The 23,987-nt window shown below is 36.2% G+C and overlaps 1 protein-coding gene across 1 annotated transcript in view; it reads right to left on the bottom strand.

The window, feature by feature from the left end:
• Positions 1-10,825: 10,825 nt before the first annotated feature.
• Positions 10,826-23,987, bottom strand: part of LUZP2 (leucine zipper protein 2) — an 85,630-nt gene continuing 72,468 nt past the window's right edge. Inside the window, exons 10-12 of the mRNA XM_008940292.1 lie at positions 20,849-20,935; positions 11,594-11,671; positions 10,826-10,930 (exon numbers count right to left, since the gene is read on the bottom strand). Coding sequence (XP_008938540.1) covers positions 10,826-10,930; positions 11,594-11,671; positions 20,849-20,935 — 270 coding nt within the window. The remainder of the gene's footprint in view (positions 10,931-11,593; positions 11,672-20,848; positions 20,936-23,987) is intronic.

Genomic DNA, 23,987 nt, shown 5'->3' with positions numbered 1-23,987 from the left:
CAAAATAAAGGTTAATGTCCTCCTTTTTCGTTTTTATTTGGACTTCACCAGGCTGCTGAAAGGTCTAATTCTGCCTGTGGACATTGCTACACACATGCAACAAACACTATCTTGCAAAACTTATTTTATAGATTGTGGTGGGACAGCTCTTTTGTATTTTGTTTTGGTACTATCTGCAGCAAAATACATCTCCAGTATATAACTAAAGCTCCTGTGTCCTACAGTGGGAAATCAGAAATATTCGCCACTCAAGTGAGTTAGTGTATTGCTATAGATACACACACAGACCAACATGCTCCTAGCTCTGGATGAGTAGCATTTTATGGGGTTTTTAAGCTTTGTTCTTTTGATTTCAGCTAAGCTCTCAGAGAAAGGAGGCAGAATAAAACTCCACATAACCAACAATTTTTGGTGCGTTTGAGCTTTACTTTTTGGAGAAAGAAAATATTTAAATTTTGAAGTGCACCCAGGACCTCTTACTGATAGGGGGTGCAGTCAACACCATAGGTACAAGACTGCAAAACAGGGAGGATGAGTATCAAAGCCCAGCATAGCAATGTTTTCACAGATTAAAAGTTGGGTACAAATATTTCACTGCACAAGAACCTGGAAAGGGGAATAACAATGTCAATAAAAAAAAATTGATGACTAGAGAAAAGCCTTCACAGAATGTGATTCAAGTGATGCTGTAGTTGATTGAACTTGCAGAATGACAAGACCATTTTCTACTGTAGTGTCTGGTCAGTTGGTTGCTCTCCTACAAAATCACTAAGATGTGCTTATCATGTCAAATAGTTCCAATCCCACATTAAAAGCTGATTTTTGAGAGATAACAAGCAATTTTATCACCTGGCCTATAACTGCCTCTTTACATCTTGTTATTACATTACTCACATTCTACTGTATGGAGCGTAGAAGGGTTTGTGGGCAGGTGTATTTATGAATTAATAATAGACTGTAAAGTACAAAAGAAATGTTTAACAACTTGTACATATCTACACTTATATTTCAAAGTTCTTTTCTGTACTCATTCTATGTTCATAGAATATAATAAATAGATTAATACTAAGAGATGTAATATAGATTTCCCCTTCTCCTTGGCACCATGAATTAATCTGTCCTTACAGGCAACTAATTATAGGAGGAGTTGAATGTTTCATTGGTTTTTTTGCTTGCTATAAAAACTATGTCCCATCTGATGCCACAGTGAATAAAGCACTTTACAAATTTAAAAGGAAATGTTCTTGTTATGTTAAGAAGTGCAAAATTCTGAAGAGAGTGTTGAACTGCCAATGACACCACTACCAAATGCTATGAGAAGAGCAACACACAGGGTTTTTTTTCCTCCTTGCCATGATATAGCATCCTCCTTAGCTGGCTGCATGCTAGAAAGACTAGACATATCAGTTAAATACTTTTTCTCAAAAGTCATTGTCCTAATTATTTTGAATACAATTATTTGAACCTTTGCTTTCAGATGTGAAAAGGCAAAACGACTCCATAAAATGAACCCAAACTCATTATTTTGCATTCTAGTCATTAATAAAAATAAGATTACTCAGATATTGTCTACACCTTCTTCCCTTTAGTGTTCCTAATTTAGCAATTAAAATTTGGGTTGCTGAAAGTTTTGCAAACCCAGGGCAATAAAAAGATTTTTCTCAGTCTTTTTTTTTTTTTTCGTTTTGCTCCAACAGGCTTTTCTGAGTTAGTGAATTATTTTTCTCTACATAATAATTCAAACCAGTATGTGTTCCCGGAGGATGTTCATTTCTTTTTTTAAGTACACTTTTTCCCAGCTAAAATGGTATTTGAAAGAGGGCGAAGGAAATGAGGAAGGAAATGAGACAGATCTATCAATCACTGAGCAGTTTTAAAGAGCACTGACTACATTTTTTTTTTTACAGGAAATATATTATGTCCTGATTCAGGAATAAGAAGAAATTAGATCTCACAAATTATGCATGAGCTAAATCCAGCTTCAAGCTCCTTTTTGGTCACCCAGGGCCATCGGGACACACGAAGGGTGGAAAGGTGCACGGATGCACCTTCAGGGTGCACTGCAGGATGCAAATGCAGAGCAATATACAAACTAAAAAATCAGGCTTATTTCAACAGACTTTTAGTATTGAGTTGGCACATGCGCATCAAGGGCCAGCAATGAAAGATTCATTTTTGATGCAGTACTGTTCACCCCATCAAAGACAGTCATGTGATATTAAGGTTATTATACCCTGAGAGCAAGACCCAGCTGGCACCACTACATTTAGCTGAACATCAGCCCGTGTGGGATTTTCTTACAGATGGCAGTTGTCTCGTCTGCACTGGAAAAGGTAAAAGCAATATAATTTCATTACTTGCAGCCAGCCTTTGCCTGTCACATCTGCAGAGCAATGACACCACAAGAAGATTTTTTTAAAGTGTTAGATTTTGCTCAAATAACATATAATGGCTTCACTCTGCATGTGAAAAACCTAAGAAATGGGTCAGTTTATCAGCAGCTAAAGACCATATATTCAATAGCTCTGTAGCTTTGAAGAAGTAATAGATGCTTTATTATTAGCAATCACAAATGTTATCAAGATCTGTAAAGCCATTGCTTAACTTGGTGCTGCTCATTGCTTAAAAAGCATTTTTCATTACAAAGCCACCAAAATTCTGGTCCACTTCATTAGTGACATAATTGAAGTAATACGAAAAGGGGTCAGTTTGGGGATTCTTTTATGAGTATTAATTAATTCTATTAATCAACATTACTTAGATTCTTTCTTGGAAATGGTAGTTAATACTAGGGAACTATGGCCAAAGTAGGAATCTCATATTTATTTGATTTTGAATTTAGGAACCTAGTCCAGAAACCTGATTAACAGGAGGAAAATTCTACCTTCCGAATTCACACTGAATTTTTTACATAGTTGGTGTTCAGACTTTAACTTCTGCTGCTGTTTTTAGTAAGACGCAGAAAAATACGCACCCAGGAAATCCTCTTCTGGCTTTCATGACCCATGATGAAGAAAAATAGAAAAATGAGGAAGGGTTCCAAGTGTGTACAAATCTCCAATATCTATGAGCTCTGATACTCAGGGATATAAATATATGATACATTTAAATGTTTTCTTAAATCTGTATACCCATACATATGAATCTGTAACAATAAACCCCCCATTCCTCGAATGTCATACATTAATATGCATTGTATGGTTTAAAAATAGTATGAAATTAAATTTCAACTTGTTCTGACCACGACTATAAACATACAAAAATTTGCAAACTGTCTTTCAGTTTGAAAAACCACCCGTCTGCCTAGTAACTGTCTTAATTAGTAACCATGAAGAAGCTTCATTAATTTTTCTGTATATGAAATAAAAATCTCAGTGGTGAATTTCAAAAGAATGGAAACATTGTTCTTTATTTATTTCCCCCCCTACAGTTACAACAGGGAACTGACATTTCAAATTCTTTTTTGTAGCCAAAATAGTATTATTTCAGAGGATGCTTGGAAATAAATTCCTGTTCTCTGTCTTATCCTGCTTACTGTGACCAGAGTTTGAATATAATGTGCAAGAAAGATGCATTTACTCATTCACTCATGGAAATGAAACAAATTATCATCGAACAACTTGCCAAATGTTGGGCTTTACTTGTCCTCACTCATAATTAGCAGCTTTGAAATATTTCTCATCCAGTCTTGGTTCCCCAAAATAATAAGGAATAAACAATCCATGTATATGTTCTTTGCTGTTTTATTTAACAGCTGCATTTCAATTCATTTTTTATTTCCTTATATCGTTCTACAGAACTATGTATCATTAAAGAATTCCCAGCACTACACATTATATAGGAATACTTTTTACATATCATAACAGAATATACTGTCTATAATACAATATTAATTATGGATGATTATATGCATTGCTATAAATATCTAAAGTCTACATATAAAAATCTAAATTATGGATTTATATAGATACCATGTATAATAGTACATGTTATATTACTATATACTAATATATCGTATAAAAATATTATTTGGTATATAAATATACTGTGTATATGTAAATGCTAATTTTAATGCTTGTACTTCCCTTCAGGTCATCACAGACCTTTTGTTCCCAGAAACTTCACTGAAATGATATGGCTATGAAATAATCAGGCCCAGGGATCCTTAAATAATCTTGAATTTTAAAACCCACCTGATGTGGGTCCTATTTCAATCAGTGATTAGCTCTTTCATTTACATCAGTATGTCCAGATTTTGTTCGGGTGTTTTTTGCTTTGTTTAATTTTGGTTTTTTTTCTTTAAATGACATCTTTCCTCACATTTCTCAAAAATCCACTAGCTTGAACGTCAATTTGTGATGAATTATAAATCCATAACACCAAGAGTAAGGCCATAATACTTTCTAAACATCATGTTTTCCCCTATCACAGGAAAGATATAAGTAAGTTCTCCCTGTTTAACAGGCACTAAAAAGTGTGTTGAACACTTTTTCTTAACTTTGCCAAGGCGTATGGTTCTGAAATATGCACTTATGCTTGCTCTATTTTTAAAGGCTTTTAAAATTGAAGAACAACATTGAAACCATTGCTTACCACATCCACTTGTGTTTAACGTTGTCTTTAATTACCCAGCAAGTGCCCCAGCAGTATTTGCTCAGCAGTGTGCCAGCCACAGCGCAGGGTTCAGCACTGATACTTTCCAACACAATACCTCAGCCAGGGTGTCAGATGCTCATCCAGCACCATCTGTGCCAGATCAGTCCTCCAAGTTCAGTGACCTGAGGAATATGAATAAACCTACCTGCAGAAAATGTCTTTTGTCAATGGGACGCGACCGCTGTATTGTACTAGCACCCACTGGAGCCGAATTTAATAGCAACATAATGCTTGAAACCGGCACTTCAGTCGACAGGCTGACAGTACAAAAGACAGGAAGATGGGAAGAAGAAAGTGAGAGGATATTATCTGATGCATAAAATGAAATCCTTCTGACTGTTACATCACTTCATACTACAGGTCAATATTTAGCGATGGCAGATGTTTAACCAAGTGTTTCTTGATACGCCAAAATACTATTTGCTTGTCATCGCCTTAATCAGAAGTATTCCTATTAAATTACAGCTACAAAGTGACACATACACATGACAAACATCCAGATTTCAATGTATTTGCTAACTGTTACATAGCTTTAGTTGAATACTCACCAACTGAGCATTGAACAGAGCAAGGCAGCATGTTTACAACTCCCATGCACATGCACCGATGTGCAATGTTACACCTAAAACGTTGCTCATCTGCTTTCAGATGCGTGGGTGAACTGGCAAGACTGTGTCAATGAAACAGCAGACCTGATATTGACTTCATCTCCAGTTCTTGGGAGTGAAGAACTGCCTGGTTTAGGAACATCAACATTTCTAATTATAAGGCCTTGTTTTTAGAAGCTTCTAGCTTTAATTATTTGAATTATTTCCAGTTTGGACTTCTACCCCAGGAACAACCTTTAGTTTCAGGGAAAGCAATTTAACTCATGTCCTGTGTAAGCTCAGGGAAAAGAAACCATTTACTTTTCCAGATTTAAAATAATAAAAATCATCCTAGTGACCTTTCAGTTCTATATCTTAATAATGACTGAAAAAGTGTCAAGGGTATATCATATATCATTAAGGATTACTTTTGCCAGATCTGAAATACTTGAAAATTTACCCTCTGAAATCTGTGGCTGGTGAGATCAAAGTGCATGAAAGTAGATTGTTTCTGTGTTCACTATTTATGATGCTACTGTAGATTATGCAGAGTTAAAACAACTTACTGAAATTAAGGTAGCCCACATTTCCTAGAGGGAAGGGAGCTCAGCAAAGCTTCAGTGGTGCCAGCTGTTCAAAAGCAAGAGGAGAGAGACCTGGTGTGCTTGCAGATGATCTGCAGGACAGCCAAGGAGGCGTCTGTAGAGTTCACTCTATAGCTCCTGGATGACAGAAGGCTTTTCTAGGTGAGCTGCAGGGGATGGATGTCCAGATTTCCACGTTGCCCAGATATCGGTGGAAGGTTGATGAGCTGAGGACAAGTGCAAAGGAGAAGACACAGCAGCAAATGGGCTTGTTTACAAACTCTTTTCTCATTGTGTCTTCTTCAGGGGATATTGTTTTCTCTACTTAAAGTGCTTCTTATTGACTATCTGTAACAAAACTTAGATGTTTTGTCTGTAGTATAAAGTAACAAAGTTTAGATTTCTGGCTGTCCTATTAAGGAAAGGGTGCAGGCAGATACATCCCAAGCTCCTGACTGAGCAAGGCTGATGTACATGTGTGCATTTAGGAGATGCCAGCACCCACAGTTTATGCAGATACCCAAACAGGGACTGAATTGCTGCTTTTGCTATGGTTTCTTCTGACTGTCAGTGAAGTGTCCTTTACCTGTAGCAGAATCAGAAATCTTCCTCCCTCCATCAATTTCTGATGATGATTTCAAATAAACAGTCACTTTTGTTTACCTTCATTTAGTTCAACATAGCTTGGTCGCTAGGTACTAATACATAACTCTAATAATCTCTTGCAATTAGTGTTAATTACAGTATGTAAATCTATAAAACTGAACTATTTGTCATGATAAAGAACAAAGAGATCACTGCATCATCGCTGTATTACCAGGTTGAACGTGCTGTGGAAAAATAAAATTAATTCTTATTATCTTTCTTACTTTTCTGAATCAGGGTACAAAGAATTTTGCCACACTTGTTTTATGGTGCAAATGTGAAAACATTTGACTCTCTAAATGCCATTGTACTTGAAAATAACTTTCAGAACGTTATGGAGAAGTGTTTTCAGTTACAGAACATTGTTAATAGCGGTCAAGAAAATTTTGTTGGTCTGATAGTTTACCTACATCATTTACTCTAGACATGAGTTGTTTCATGTATTGAATTAAGATAAAAAATTATGTAAATTGTTACAGTGTTACAATAAAATCCAGTTAGTGTTTTATAGATCATTAATCTGTATACTCGACTCACAATACCGTTAAGAATACTTCAGAGGAAAAAATTAGTGGTCTGTGGCTATGGCTAAGATTTAGGGTTTGTTTGGGGTTTTTTTTAACTATTCATTTAAATAAATCAATATTTCTTCCTCAGAACATTTCAGGAATTCAGTTTTCTATTTTACATACAGACATTGCCTTGATCTTTGTCATTTCAATAACGTGAACATCTCTTAGTTACAAGTTTCACAGTGCGAAGTAATATCTGACCATGGATGAGATTTCACTGCAGAATTTTTCGCTCATGCACTTGTATTTACCTGTACATTTATGTATATATAGGTATGTGTTATGCACATATGCTTACAAATACATATACACATCCATACAGACAGAGAGATTAACTCAGAGAAGTCTCTTATGCAAAAGGAAAATAGACATGGAAGTTTAAAGTTTGAGACAATCTAAAATCCATCTTGTACTCTTACAAAAAAGAATATGTTGAGCCTGCTTTTCAAGTGGAAATTAAATTGCTTTGAACTGCAAACTTTGGAATATCTAATAGAGAAGCGTTTTGTCTTTTATTTGCAAAGAGAGGGATATGGTCCATGACCTGGTTGCCAGGCAACTGCATGGAGTGACAAAACATTTTCTTAAGATGTGCTGCCCGTGATGTGTCCGCACAGGGGAAGCGATCCAGCGGCACGGCTCTTCCTGAAACAGATCATAAAAGCGGTTTAGAGTATTCTGGAGAGACCAAGTAAGTGCCAGCGTGACTTAAATTGCATAAACTTAAGCTCTTTCATGACCACATTCTTCCTAATGTTGAGTGACCACATATCAGAGGAAACAGCAAGGTCTCAGTGCTGGGCTGTGGAAATCCTCACTCTCGCTGCTGGAATGAAAGGACAGTTCCACTGAGGGAAAACACATACACCTCTGGTAGTGACAAACTGTTAATGCTCTTTCCTTTTTTTTTTTTTTCCCACAGATAAATTGAGATGTTTCATCTCAAGCTGAAAGTATGTTAATGTGTTTTTAAACTGTAGTTCTCTAAGATACGACCATAAAGAACAGAATCAATTTTAAATATATACCAGCCTCTCAATATGAGGCCAGAATCTCCAGTATTTGTTAAGTCATACCTGCAGTATATATCAGATATAACTACATTGTATACAGATAAAAGATTAATGTATCCATTATTATTTTTCCTAATTCTGTATGATTATGGACAGCTATTCTAAAAATAATAGGTATGAAGATAAGCAGGGATTCCCCCACTCATCATCCTCAAAAAGTAACTTACACTGAACATGAGTGGCAATCAATGTCCCATCTGAAAGTAGTCAAGTAATCCTGAGAGTAGACATAATAAATTTCTACAGCTTTAAGCAAAGCAAGAGGATTAACCCCCCCCACCAACGTGCCTTTACTCAGTTCTGTCTCACCTGATCTTCACCATTGCCCAGGAAAAGGGACATACAAAAGCAAAAGCATACATGCATGGAAAAACCCCCCAGGATCACCATCTTATAGCTAGAGAAAAACTTCTAACAGTAAAGCTTTTGGAAACAAAACAACAAATAACCGCACAACGTTCCACCCATCCCAGTATTTTATGCTGTTTTTCTGATGGTACATAGATTTATTACATTAATTAGATGGTAGTGAAATATTAAATAATACACATTTCCAGAAAGCAGAGAGCTGCTCAACAATTCACAGGTTTCACGTATGTTAAAAAAAATTAAATAACAAAAAAAAAACACCAACACCCCAACAAACATTTAAAAAGCAAGCTAGATTATTGCTGACTCTTATGGTAAAGGTTTTTCACGTTGTGGACACCAGCCCCAACCACACCTTGACATAGCAGTAATAAACAGTTATAACAAATGTAGATACACTGAATTTGAAATGTAGCACTGCTGAATTTTTTCAGAAAGGTGAAACAGAAGCCAGGTAGGACAACTTACCTCATTCCTCTGGAACACATATGTGGGGATCCATGTCTTTTCGAGACAGATGACTCAAATGTCTTCAGTGACCTTTTCAGCTGATACCTCAAGTATTGCAGTTAAGGAGCGCCATACGCAGAGAAATGTTGCTTTTGACATAACTAGAAACTAGCACCAGCTGTAGATGTAACAGGATCACATGTCTCTTGCTCACTGAAAATTTGGAAACACAGCAGATGGTCTTCAGCCAGGCTTGTTGTGGCTACAACCGAAATGCAGCACATGTCTGCTATGTGGTCTTCATCTGACTGCAATAAATTGATATTGTACTTTATAGGTACAATTTTATGATGTTTGATTTTAGGATCAGATAGGAAAAGTTACATCCTTTTCCTGATTATTTTTGTGGCTAGGATTTCACTTATTTTGACACTTAACATGGATAATCTTTCATTTGCTAGTAGTGCAACTTTGTTGAGCAGTACTGTGCCATCATTTGGTCAGGTCGTAAGTTTCTTTTCTTTTTGAAATTGTGATTTCTCCAGGCAGATGAAACTACCATTCTTCAATATCTATGAGTAGAGGCTCACATACAAGATGTCAGAGTGAAATATTATTTACACCACCAGCTGTTGGCTGAACAGCTGTTGAAGGATAGGTAAAATCTTAAAAGCTAAAACCGAAGCAGAGAGCATCACTGAATGAAATGTCTATTTGTTTTTTAAATTGATTCAAAAGTATGGAAAAGGAAAGTAACAAGTGAACTACTTTCAATCTAGTCAAAGTTGTATTGTGCTGCTGCCTATACTAAAAGAAAGGTGGGCGCTTACAACTGCTTAAAACACTTCGTGCAAAAGGAAAGCATGAAAGCATTTCATCAGGCAATTCTGTTTCTAAACCACTATTTCTTGAAAGACTTGCATCTCAACAAGACAAGGCATACAAAGCCCTAAGGGAGACCAACGATGACATACACACAAAGAAGCAAAAGTCTTTGCTTTTCCTTTTTCCATCTTCCTTTCTGACTTCTTGTCATAGAGTACATGACCCGGTAGAAACTGGAAGAACCCTGGGAGTCACAGAGCTTACCCCAACCAAAACAGTGCTCGAGTGACCAAGGGCCACCTAGAGTGGACAAAGTGTGGGATTACCATTTAAAGTACATTTATCCCACTGAAATCAGCACAACTACAGGGCATGGAATGGACTTCCCATGCCTGGTACTCGAGCTATAAACCTGTAACTGACTTTGACCTGCAGAAATTTTTGCTTGAATCCTAAAAGCCGTGACTATCCCCAGCCCCTGATCTCTGGATTTCTGTCAAGGCTTCAGTGTTCAAGAATGGCCCAGTTGTGACAGTTATTAGAAAAAAACCAACCAAACATCTTTTATTGTTTAAGTAAGCAGATTTGAAATGGTATTACTGAAAGGTAAGTATACATGGACCCCCACTGCTCCATTTTTACAGTTGCTCTTATGAGTTGTATTGTACTTCAACTATGTTTACACAGGTATTTTTTTCCCCACATTAATTGCCCCTTAATTCTTAACTTGATTTAAAGCCTAATCTGCCCTAAAGGTACATGGAATAGAACAGACTGAGGAAATACTTGAGAATGACTGCTGTTTACAAACAAACTCATTTATAGTATGCAGTTACTGGTCAGGTGGAACAAGAGTTTGAAGTCTGGCCTGTATTACAAAGCCTCTCTTCAAACATCCATTTTGGATTATTGCTGGAAGGTACTAATTGGTCTATTCTAGACTAATTTACAAACATTCATAAAATATGCATGCTTTAGAAACCTGATACATTTCATGCCTCTGGACTAAAAGAATATGAAGATGGAAGCAAGTGATGGGCATTTTTAAAGCAGATTAGTAGTGCTTAGAGTTTTTTTTCATTTTTACTAACAGACGCATCAATTTTTTTCTCGTTTCTTTCAGGTGATTTTTTATCTTCAGGTTTAGTCCACGGAGGGGTTTGCAACTTCTGTTGAAATGAAAATAGCATCAGTGTAAGCACTGCCTATACGATACGCACATGCATAAGCAAATAAAAAAGTATGTTAAAAATCCATGGCAATAGTGCACTCAGAGCTGCACTTGTCTTAAACTGATGGACCACTCAAACTACTAGACCATAACAAAGTATTTGTTAGCTGTGTCTAGAAAAGGATTCTAGTTTCTACAAAAAGAAACTTTGACAGTGCAAAACCATACAAGCCTGATGATGCTTTCTAATCGTGGTGATTTTTATCTTTTCCTTTTGGTCTATTAAATTAAGAGTTCAGGTGCTAAAACATAAGTCTTAAGACCTTCTTAAAACTTTCCTGTTGCTATCATAGCTGTATATAGCTTCACATATATAAATGCAGGTATTTAATTATTTTGGAAATCTCTCTCTTCTTCTGTTCCCAGGGCTATGGACATCACGCTACTCAAGTAATTTTACTGCTAGGATAGTCCAGTCCTTAAAGTATTAAATAGTTTTGTAAATTGTTAGCAACCAGACACCATTCTGAGCACATGAAATACAATTAGGTATACTAAAAGTCTCAGCTGAGTACGCAGTTCTGTTTTAAAAGCATTCACATGGAAGGTGTAAATATACTTCAGCTAATTGCATGCTTTACATTACTCAGAAGCAGAATACCTGAAAGCTTGTCTCTGATACTGCTGTCTTCAAAGGAGATGTTGAATTACTGCGATTCCCCACACATGTCTTCCCAGCCTGTCAATAAAAAAGTCAGAAATAAGTACTTCATATTTTTTTTTTCTAAAATAGTCACAGTTTTCCTAAAAAAATAATAATAGCAATAAAAAAAATCTCAAAATCATGGTGTTTGTTTTAGTAAATCTGATGACATGGAACAAAACAAATTTTTCATAACTAAGTGAATCCTGTACTCCCATCATCACCATAATAATCTAATGTGGCTTCAACTTTAACAATGCTTCTCTAGCTTATTTTTCCTCATGTTTAAATCTCAAATAGCGAAGTTTATTCTGCAGTAGTCCCAAGGAAGAGATGTGTAATTATAATTGCCCGAGGAAATAGTAACAAACAGCTGAAAACAAGCACTGCAGTTAGGACTTCTTTATTACTATTCTCTTGTCTAAACTAGAGAGATCTCTTGGGTATACTAATCCCTGAATGGGAAGTTAAATGACTCTTGAGGTACGGAAAAACTTGTTAGATTCATCACTGCCATTCTATTCCAGCTATATTGTAATTTTCTTTGCCAACGTGCTTCTTAGTATCAGAGAAAACAGAGTTGAGTAGCATAAATAAAATTACAAGTAAACTTTTGAACCAAAGAGACCTCATGTTACGAGTCTTAGGTAGAGATTTAACCAGCACTGAAATTTCTGTTGTAATTAAATTTAAGTCCCTTCAGGAGTGGGATTAATGATGCCATAACTGAAGAAATGAATATGTGAAATGCAGTAAAATGTCGATAATCTTTGGTCATTACTATAAAATGTGTTCATATTGGAATTTCTTTACTTGTTTTGATACTAAAACTGATACATTTAAATGGAATGCAAACAAATGATTTTTTTTTCAAGTTTTAACTCATGAAGACTCCAGCATAACAGTAATATTTATTTTAAATTTCAACATAATTATTCCTTAAAAATATTTTCTGTTTAGTATAAGCCCTTGAAGATTTCTGAAACTAAGTCTATATAGATTAGTTTTGTACACATCAGATGTAATCCAACGTATTAATGAAAAACCATGAAAAAAACTGTAACATATGGACAAGAGCTTTGCTCATAGGAATATGAAAGAAATGTACCTTCAAGAAGAAACTCCCAATAATACCCACTACAAGGTACGCTGTCATTTCTGCATGGTTGTGGGGGGTTTTTTTAATATTATGGTTAATAACCTTGGTCTGCGATAGAATAAAATGTCTAGGACAGTAAAGGAATCACAAACAAAGAGAGAAAAAAGTCTCTAAATGGTATGTTCTGAGACATTGTTTTGGACAATTTCTTAAGAAAACAGAAAATAAATCTGAACTCATTCTATAGCAGCTTAAATCATTACATCATAAAAATTATCTCACTTATCAGAGAACACTCAAAATAAAACCCTTACATACAAATTAAATATCAAGAAATTTTATACATATCCTTTCAGTAAAACTGACCTTAGATTGGAGTTAATTAAAAACTAAGAGACGGACAAGGGGGAAGAAAATTCATTAAATTTTTGCACTTGTGAAATTCTGACAGTCCCTTGCCTGTGACAAAGTTGATGTCTGAACAGGTGTGAATGCAAAACTGAAACATGCTAATCAGAAAGCTCCCTGGAGAGGAGATGGTTGTGTCCCTCCTGCCAGCTGCTATAGAGATGGTGGTACTGCCAAGGGATTTACAGTACTTCAGAGAGGCTTTAGTCATGTTTAAACTATGGAAGAACATCTGAGAGTGTGCGATGGAACTGACTGATGGTGGAGACTCTTTTTCTAATTTTTCCCACTATACATAATAGCTAATAAAATTTGGCTTAATATTACATTATAGGGAATAATCAGGGTAGTATAGAGGGGAAAAAAAATCTATTTATTAAGCACCTACTCCTTTAAGGAAAAAAATCACTTAACAGGTGATCAATTTTCTAGATAAATATTAAAGAGTGAGATGACAAAGAGTAGAAATTTTAAATAAAATCTTAACACTTCAAAAGCTTAGAATTGTGGTCCTGGCAGAACTATGATTATTAGTGACCAAGATTAAAAAAAAAAGAATGTTTTCAACTTAGTCATGTTTAGAAAAAGTTGAGTGCTTCAGAGATTTCTAGGTGAGCACCTTGAGGACAAAAGACATTACAGGTCAAAAAAACCCCAGCATTTCAGGTTGTGTAATGAAGAGGACAGAAGTAACATTAATGAAATATAAGATCATTTACAAATCTGTAGTTTGTGCATACTAAAAAAAAAAATCAGGTAACTTATTTCACCAAGACAATACACAGGAGACAGGAATCCAAAAGTATTAATTGAAATTAATAAAAATACAGGTCAACCATTTAAGACACACACAAAAGAATAAAAGAATGTTGCCTTAGAGAAAATAAAAGCTGCTGGTAAAAGCAATGCTTTATGAGTGACTAATCTTTCCTACTCTTTTCATAGACCAGATAACAAAGGCTGTCTCGGCAGCAGAACAGCAGTGACGATTTATGTCTGTTGTATTTCATACTTGTTCACTCTCAGTTGTTTTCTTTTTAGTAACCCACCATATAGATCGCTGTTGGAGGAAGATAGTATAACGGGACATTTTTCTAGACAAAGCACCTCCCCGCCTTTATGTTGGCAAAGCATATTGATTCCTTGTCATTTTGAATCCTTGTATATCATTAACAAATGAATTACAGGCTGAACAACAGTGGTGACTTTCGGTGTGACATTAGTCAACAGCAGTTCAATAGCCAAACCTGTGACCTGTGCATGCTCCTGGTTCTCAGGCAGCTCAGTTCCTAAAGCTGAAAGTGATGGGTACAACAGCCTTTCCTGCTGTTAACTGCAGACTGCCTTTGACACACCTAAAGACTTCTATACATACACATCTGTATACAAACACCCACACCCCTGTATGCATTTATGTGCTTATATAAACCACATATACTTGCCATATATATGTGTATATAACCATATGTATATATAAACACATAAATACACAAACATACACCTCCCCCCTTTCCTTCAGCTAAAGATCACCTCAGACAAATGGGAGAATATAACCCAAATATCCTAGCATACCTTTCAGAGACATGAGTGATATGCAGAAAAAAGAAGCCAAATATTTGACTTTTTTTTTTTTTTTTCCCTAGTTCCCCTATGCCAAGTGGTGGAAATATTGTTTTGTTTGCTCTTCTGTGAATCTGTTTTTCTGTCAGACTCACTCCTGTGAGAGGTGCAGTAATTACAAACACAGAATGATAGCTTGACATGGTGGAAACTAGCCAAAAGCAAAAAATAATTGCTTTCAGAAAATAAAGGGGTTGAACTGTTGTCAGCATGTTGGTTTTTTTTTTCTGTGTTTTTTTTTTTTTTTTCTGTATTATGCAGATGAGTTTTTAGAAATGTCTGCTGGAAGAGATGCTGGATTCTGCCATGCTCTGAATCGAGATTTCAGCATGTCAGGGATGTGAGGGGGAGCTCGACCCTGGGTTTTTCTCCCATCAGAGCAGACATCCCTTTTGGAGATGGGACGGTGAGGAATGGGAGGATGCTGACTCTGAAACCCTCTGTTCAGGGCACTTACACTTCCAGCTCACACACAAACCCTCTAACACACAGAAGAGAGCAGGGCACACACTTACCCCTCGTAACGCACCGTCTTCACTCCTTGCAGCACCAAGGAGGAGGAAGCCCAGTACCAAATGATAACCCCTCAGTCTCTGCTTGTACAGACATACATACATCTGGGCCAGAAATAGCTCCCCATTTCTCTCAGGATAGATCAATTGTTGTTTTTCAAAAGAATGAATATCTTTAGAAAAATATTACCAGGAAAGCTGACAAGACTATAAAAAAAGACTAAAAACATCCAAGTAGAAACAAAATTCAGGTTAAAAAAAAAAAATGAAAGGCAATAAGTCCCAGAAAAAATAGACTGACTGAAGTCAGTCTTGCTAGTTTAATGCAACTCCATTGCCTCCTGTTATAGCACTGTAACAAGGCAGGCTGTAATTTAAAGTCTTATCAGCAATACTTCAAGGTTGCTCTGGTTTTCATGCCAATTGTAAAATGACATTTCCCACTATGGACTGTCTAATGTCTTTCTGTGGGTAGTATGTAGATCTAGGGTCAACATAACCATACAAAAAAATAATATTGGCTGTCTTTTATTGATTGTGCCTAAAATGACAGGTGAATGAAGAATGCTGAGTAAAAGGCAGAGAACATGACAGAGGTGGGCAAGACTAAATACCTGGGAAGCTACAGAGTAAGGAGAGTCCTCCACAACACAGATGCCTTGATGTGGATGAAAAACTCTGGATGACTAAAATCTTATAACACTTTGAAAAGCATTAATTATTGTTAGCATGGTAAAAAGCTGCCTCCTGTTGAACTTTCCATACAAGATTGGAAAAAAATTCAGCATGTTGTTTTGTATTTATGAAACGAACACAAAAAAAGCTAACAAATTTCTCAAATTCTAACTTTATTACCAAAGTCTATTTCCTGTCATAGGCATTTAGAACAAACTGGGCAGTTTATCCTTCACTACATTCTGTGTTTTCTTCTGCCTTCTTTTAAGGAGCCTGAGGATGGCAGTCTCAAAGGGAGCAGGGATGGCAGATTAATTCCTGGCTCCCTTCTTCCCTTCAGAAGCACAATCCCTGATATTTTGGAGATTCAGTTAGCATTTTCTGTATTCATCAGCCACAAACAACGTTTACCTTGCCAGGTTGGAAGGAGCAGTTGGACCATTTCTCTGTTTTCATCATGCGGCTAGGCTTGGCATTTACCAAAGCTTTAACTGCAACTTGCCACGTCCATAGGTTCGTCAGAGATGAGGAGGGATTCTGCTACAGGTATTTTTTTTCTGATCCTCCTAGCTGCATTAGGATGTGCCCACACAAGCAATGCCCTTTTTCTAGATTTAGGTAGCAAACTTTCAATGCTTATAATCATACCGAGTGCTTCTGTAAGGACACACTTATTAAGGAAATGATGACTAGTCTTTGATGTGGTTTTAAGACTCAGAGCAGTGAAACAAGACAGAAAGATGGATTTCTCTGAAGCTTAGAGTTCTAGCTCCTCTCTTTTCTTCCCTTTCCCTAATATTCCCTTATTTTAATAAAAATTATAATAATTTAATATGTTGTGCCTAACCATTAGTGGCATATCACAGAACTTCACTCATGAGTGAATTAGTTTTACAGAACAATTTCTGTATTTTAAGTGTGGAAGCATTTTTTTCCCTGGCCATTAAGTTGTTCTGACTGGTATTCCCAGTATGTCTGCCAGATTTTGTAAAAATGGGCATATTTGTAAAAAAACCCCATATTTAATAAATTACATATGCTCTATTTTTGTCATAAGACATCAAGAAGGAGGTAACATTTGAACATTCAACTTTAAAACCTTTAACATGCAGCACTGAGAATTCCAATTAGTGAAGGCTAAACCTTTCCCAAGAAAAAAAGTTCAGGAAAAAGAAATTCTGGTAACTTTTATGCAAGAGTATTTGATAGCTAGTCTTGCCATATCACTGGTTTCAGTGTTACTAATTCTTTTCAAATTGTGAAGTTTCTTCTTAATGTCTCCTGAAAATTTACAATTTTTCTGACTAAACACTACCTAAGTCTTAAGATTTTCTTGTATGTGGTGGAGAAACAGACCAAACTTGGTGATGTTTACTGCTTGTTACTTTCTCGATGTAAACTTTAAGAAACACAAAACAATCTATTTGTGTTTGTAAAATAAAATTTTCACGCAGGTGCATTTTGCCTTGAGCAATATATTCTGTATACACAAGAGGAAAAACAACTATCAAGAACAGTAACCAAGAAGTTTAACAAGAGAAAAATGGAGGTGGGGCATATGTCTTGAAATACTGTGCTACCTTTATCAGCTCAGTGTGCAGCTTGATTAACGAAGTGTCTTCGTATGAAATGCTGGTTATAAAGTATGCAGCTTGATCAGTAACGTATGCAAAATTTCAGAAGTTATGGTCTTCAATTCACCTAGTGAATTATCCTGCAGAGCTGAAGAAGTTCACAGATGGATGTATAAATTACAAAGGTGGATCAGCCAAGTGTGCAACAGTGGAGAAAGTACTGAGACAGTTCTAAAGAAACTAAACCTGTTATGGGAGAAAAGGATGGCACGACTGGCTCAACTGACAAACTAGGTATCTCAGCAGTCAGGAATCAAGTTAGGGCCACAGTTTATTCAAGGACGCTTTATCAGATTTGCTCATGAATATATTACAGATCTGTATTTCAATTTCCTTTTACCCATCTTGTTTAGAAGAAAAATAGGGAGCAAGATGTAGGTGAAGTGTGCCTGTAGGCTTTGAAAAGACACCTCCGCCATTTTTCACATCCTTCTATTGTAGAGCACAGTGTACTGAGTAGCAAGTTAAACTAAGATGATGTAACTTCTTATGGCCTCCATAGTCCTCATTTAGGGAACAAAATTACTGAGTTCCTTTTAAGAAGTTTATCAGGTCGAAATTTTGTTATAGTGATGCTTTCTTTTTTCTCTCATTATTCCCTTGAGAAAGAGTACAATGTGATCAAAGCCCTGCAATTGAAGCTGATAGAGAAAAATGAAGCAAAACGCTGTGGTTGCTTAGAAACTTGTACAAGTTTTGCTCCAATACTCAGAGTCGTTTGTCACAGAATGATTAATGAACATGCAGTGTTTGTTTACTGCAGGAAATTAAGGCAGTAAATAAAAGCACTATCACTTATTTATCAGAGAAGACTCTACAAGGACAAAGAGCAAGAAATCTAAGATAAGAACAAAGAATCATTTTATAAAGTGTTTGATGTTTTAGCACTACCAAATACGTGGTTTTAAGTGACACGCTACATGCATGAGAATTATTTGATATGAAAAAGGGACAACGTACTTTCTGGTATAAAAGCCAAAAAATGCTCCTAAAAGCTTTTCAGAAAAGGGAAAGGATACAGGGAAAAAAACTTCTCAGAGCTCTGGTTCTGCACAGAGACTTTCAGGAGTCACTTATAGGGAAAACAGCTCTGGACAAGACTAATAGCTCTCAAAACCATTCCTTCAACAGACACTGCAAGAACAGCACAACAGAATTTTATAGATACCCTGTTGTGCATTGGTGTGAGTCTTGGAAATATTTTTTAAAACTGTGAAGAGAATGCAGCTATGATTACTGTATACTATATCCATTTTTTCATATGGAAAATTAATTTCTGGCAGCAACATGTTTAAAAGCAAGATAAGACTGATAAAACTGATATTGCCTGCTTAATTTTCCAATAAGGAGCAAGGCACAGTGAATTTGAATACCCCTAAGGTATGCTTTCTCTAATATTACTACTTCTTCCTCCATACCAGAGGTTTTGTCAAATACAGATTTAACAAACCTTAAAGATTTACAATTTAAAGGAAATGTGAGTCCCATAGAAAGTAGAATTAGCCTTAAAATATGATAATTGATATTAAATGATATAAAACTTAACTTTATTACTCAAATTTAGATATATAGCCTTATTTCTTTTTCCTTGAATTGCAATGCTACTTGGATGAAGGCAGGGAACAGGGTTAGATTTTAGTTTAGCTAGAATAATGAAAAAGAGTTTGACTCCTCAAGACTTTTAACTCCAGCTGAGCCTTCTGCTTTCTCAATTTTTTCCTACTAGCAGCATACCATGATGACTAAATGGCTAAAAATATTAGTTGGCAGAAGAACAAGACACCACCACACCCTTAACCAAAATAACTAAATCCTTGATTATAGGAAAAAGAATGTCTTTTAGATGTTCACTGTATTACTTGATGCAGAAATTAAATACTCTCATGATTTGTGAAATGCTTTTATAACTTTTGTTTTTTGCTCCCTGCTTTAATGTATACACTTCTGTAAGAAAAAGGTGCTTGAATCTCTTTCCACATGTATTCAATTTAAATAAGTTCAGCCTCTATCTAAAGTAAGCTATATTCCATCAAACTTTCCCTAACTTTCCCAGGTGGTTACCAGCCTCTAGTCATAATTTAAATGGAGTCTACTCTGACTTCAGAGTTTTACACCTTGTTCTTCCTTCCCCTCCTTCAATTTTCATTAATAAGAAATGAAATTTCTTCCATCTTTAGACATTAAGAAAGCTGCACAACAGCAAATTATGAATTATTCTTCCAGATACACAATTTCTCCTTGTCTCTGCCCCCTCTAGAGGATGCAGCAGAGAAGTTCCTTATAAATCGATAATTAATAAAACTAGTTACATATTTGTAATAAGTGGATAATATATACATATCCTTACAGTTTGATGGATATTGCATTATCTGCTTTCTAAACTTTCCTTCCCATCACTACACATTGCTATGCTCGTAGCAGCAAGGTACCCGGTCACCTGCACAGGAGTGTGCTCTGTTTGCAGGAAGGCAACCCATCCAGTAGCTGACCCAAGGGCCACTGTAACAGGCTGTTTTCTGATGCCTTCTAATTTCATCTGCAAATCAGTCAAGGCAGCACCATACATTTTGGACTACTGAGCAGACAAACACACTCGCTCAACAAATTGTCTCATTCATTCTTTCTATTTTTTTCTTTTGTATTTGTCTGGCTATAATTGCAGCCCTAGCACACGCAGTTGGGATTTCTGTGCACAGCTCTCACCATGCTGTTGGAAGGAGAGTTTTGCCTGGGTGGAAGCTGCAGACTGAGCTTTCTGTCAGACGTGTCATAAGGAAATCACAGCTCGGGGCTCTCCTAGACTGGCAGTGGATGAGATTACAGGCGTTCAGCTACTGCACTGTCACCTCTTACATCTCCCCAAAGGTTCTGTTTTATCAGATGCTGAGTCTGTGGCAGATGTGCCTGATTAGTAGCGGAAACAATCTGTAAACAAGGTTGTGTATCTCGCCATACTGCAGCAGCTCTTCAACCAGGAGCAAGCCAATTCTGTAAATGGTTAAACAGCAAATCACTTCCTTTCCACTGCTCTTCTTCCTGCAACAGCTCTACACGTTTTATTAAGTAGTCTTTAAGAGAAAACCAGAGAGTACAGCTGCCTAGATTGACAGTGAAGAGCATTTGCTCCTCAGCACTTCAATGCAGAGTACTGCTGGCTTATGGAAATGTGTGTACCAGCTTGACTAGGAAAAGTAAGTCACATGGATAATTGCCTAAGGCATTAATGGGTTTGTATAGTTCTGATTTCTAGGTGAGCTAAGCTTACATCTTGAGAATCACACTCCTGGATACTCTGATTTTCTTCCTTTCTCGAGGTCACATGAAGATTCTCCTTCGCTGCTGAGGCATTTTGCTGGACAAGGGAAAAAAAACAAAACCCCAAAACAGTTAATAAAGATAAAATATCAAATAAATCACATTTAAAACAAAAGAATAAAAACAAAACAAAACAAAAAAACTAACCCCAAGAGGTCAGATATTACAAACTGTTAGAATATACATTCTCATTAAAGCTCTCCCTTGTAAAGAATTACATGTGAGTAATCAAGACCTTCTTAGAACTGACCATGACATGGTGAGGTATTGCTTTGTATGCTACTAAACAAAACTAGATAACTACAAGACAAACGACATTTTCTTTTGTGCAAACAGTGTGCACCCATCGGGGTGGGTAAAGGATAGGGGGAAAAAAACCATTTTCAGAATTCATATTCCTCTGACTTTTGTGCATTCTGGGAAAGATTTAGGCTCTGAATTGAAGCCATTTATGAACTGCTTTAGCTTACATCAGCTGCTCACGATCTGCCCCTGCTGGGACCTCATGTCATGGTGCGATGACAAAACCTGTGCCATTCCCATGCCTTTCACTTTCCACCATACACTCAAAATGACCTGGCTGGATGGGGCAGGCTATCACTTTATATATCCTTTCTACCTAAATATTGGCCATTTTATACATGTTTTTCCACATTTCCTGCAACTTTTAAGATTCAAAGATACATGGACAGGAAGAATATGCACCATTTCTTTTATACAGCGCTTGTACTATATTTATACCTTGTTATTTTTAAATTTATCTTGATAGCTTCATAATTTTGCAGATTTGAATACAAGACCATGCCATAATAACACAAGCAATTATTTCAAAAAGAAATGATCAGTAAAATCTGGAAAATGTATTGCTAAATTAACTGGATATACCAATACATGTATCATTGCTTGTACATCACAACTGCATACTCTGCTGAGACAAAATAACTAAAACAGCTGCATGCTCCATAATTTGCTGATAATCATGAGATAGTCATTAACACCTTGTTACTCTTAGTACTGCAGGATTATTTGTTTCAAAAAGCATTCATTTTCCAATGTCTAATTCAAAGTCCATTGAAATTAAGAACGTAAATTACCTAAGATTTGTATTTCCAAATTATAGTTTGGCTACAAAAAAAACCAAGCAAAACTGTGCCACCAAAACGCAACAACAACAACAACAAAAAAACCTAAAACCCAAATCAAAACATAACAATTTATTCTTTCTCTGATATAACATATTCCCAGAAAGTAACCAAATTAAAGAAATAGCATTGATAAATCTTTCTTTTTGTTCTAAGTTTCAGACTGTTAGATGTTTATTTAATTTATTAATTTTTTTTTAATTTTTTGTTTAAATTAAGAGATTTTAACTATCTTTATGGATTTGGCTTCTGTTAAATTCAAGATTTTTAACAATTCTGTTAAATGCAAGACATCTTGAAACAGGCAAAAAGAAAATCTAATTTCTCTGCAAAGAAAAGTTAGAACTTCAGATACTGATTTTGAAAGCTTGAACCATTCCTTTCATGGGTACTTATACTGTATTAAAGTACTAACAAACACAAACTTTTCAAAAAATTATGAACAGCAGAAAACAAACTTGGCTGGTTAGTATTTGTAATATAGTCTCTGTTCCACAGCTCTCCAGGGAAGAACAGTTTCCATTATAAAGCAATTGACTACTGGAAAAAAGTGATGAGGAGGTGAACAGATTAAAAAAAGATCAATATAATGATCAATATAAATGTTTTGTTAAATAATGAATGCCACTTCATACCTGTACTGAGTGATTTGCTTGTTTGGGCTGAAAGAATTATCACAGTTCTGCAAACTTGTATTTCATCCCACTGAATAAAAGAGGTGTATGTGCAGTAAATGACAGTACACACAGTCCCCCGATTCTCTGACTTCCTGAACCAGTAAACCCACATGGGAACCCAGGAAAATGAGCCAGCTTGAAGCCTTACTAACTCAGGAAAATAAATGCCTGTGCAGACTGCTTTGCATTTCAGAATTTGATTCCTGCTCAAGATGGTACCTTAGCAAATGATACACAGATCATATGTATTCAATTTCTCAGCATGCTGTACACATTTCTACAGAACAAGAAGTTTCCGAAGTTTAAGTGAGACCACCATCAAGAAATCACTTTCCCAGTGCCACATTTTCAACTGTTTAAAACATTTCCTACTTCTAGGAAAGTGGAAACACCAAAACTTACAATTCACATCCTCCTTACTATTGAAAATAGCCAGGTGAAACATTATATCCTAGAAGGCTTCGTATTTTTTCTCTCCCCAAACAGATTATGATATTTTTGGAGATGTTTAAATTTTCAAATGAATCCCTTAACCAGTAGGATCAGATTCTGTGACAGCCTTTAAAAATCACTTGCCACAGCTGCCCTGCTCAGACGTCAGCCAAACAAGGGAGCAGCAATAGGTCTGCTCCCTTCCCTCTCTGCTTTCTGGCTGATAAACATCTCATCCCTTCAGCTAGTGCAGAACCATCACCTCAAATCATTTTTCATATTATTACTCTCAGCTGACATTGATCTGCACATATTCAGTTCTGGCTTAAAACCCTACCATGCTTCTCAGAGCAGCCAAAGCAGGACAGCAGAAGGCATGATGATGTCTGATGTCCTTCTGGGCCCTGGATGGGTCCTAGAGGTTTGGGTTCTGTTCTTAAGGCCAGATGACCACAGGGCTTTCTTAATGTCTCATGCAGGTACATACCATCTATAACATTTTGAGACTAAGATGGACTTCTTACATAAAAATCTTTTTTGAAGGGTTATCTGTTCGCTGATGATGTGGAAGTCTTCAAAATAGACTTTGCAAACAAGATCCTTTGTTATTAAAATAACCTCTCTTAATAAAAAAAATGAATACACTATTATATTTCTGAAAGAAGCTTATTTACTAGACTGACAGCTTAGCTAATAAAAATGCCATCAAGTATTCCAGAGTGAAATGGTTTGGGAACAGTTTCTGAACTCATTCCCAATTTGCTTAAAGCTTTCTGAACCTCCTCAAAGCTTTTCAATACAGGACTTTGCATGCAAAATTTTTTTCAGGGATCATCAA

This window comes from Merops nubicus, unplaced genomic scaffold (assembly GCF_000691845.1).
Source record: "Merops nubicus isolate BGI_N331 unplaced genomic scaffold, ASM69184v1 scaffold46895, whole genome shotgun sequence".
Lineage (NCBI taxonomy): Eukaryota > Metazoa > Chordata > Aves > Coraciiformes > Meropidae > Merops > Merops nubicus.
The sequence above is the reverse complement of the archived record's forward strand: the minus strand, read 5'-3'. Positions and strand labels throughout refer to the sequence as shown.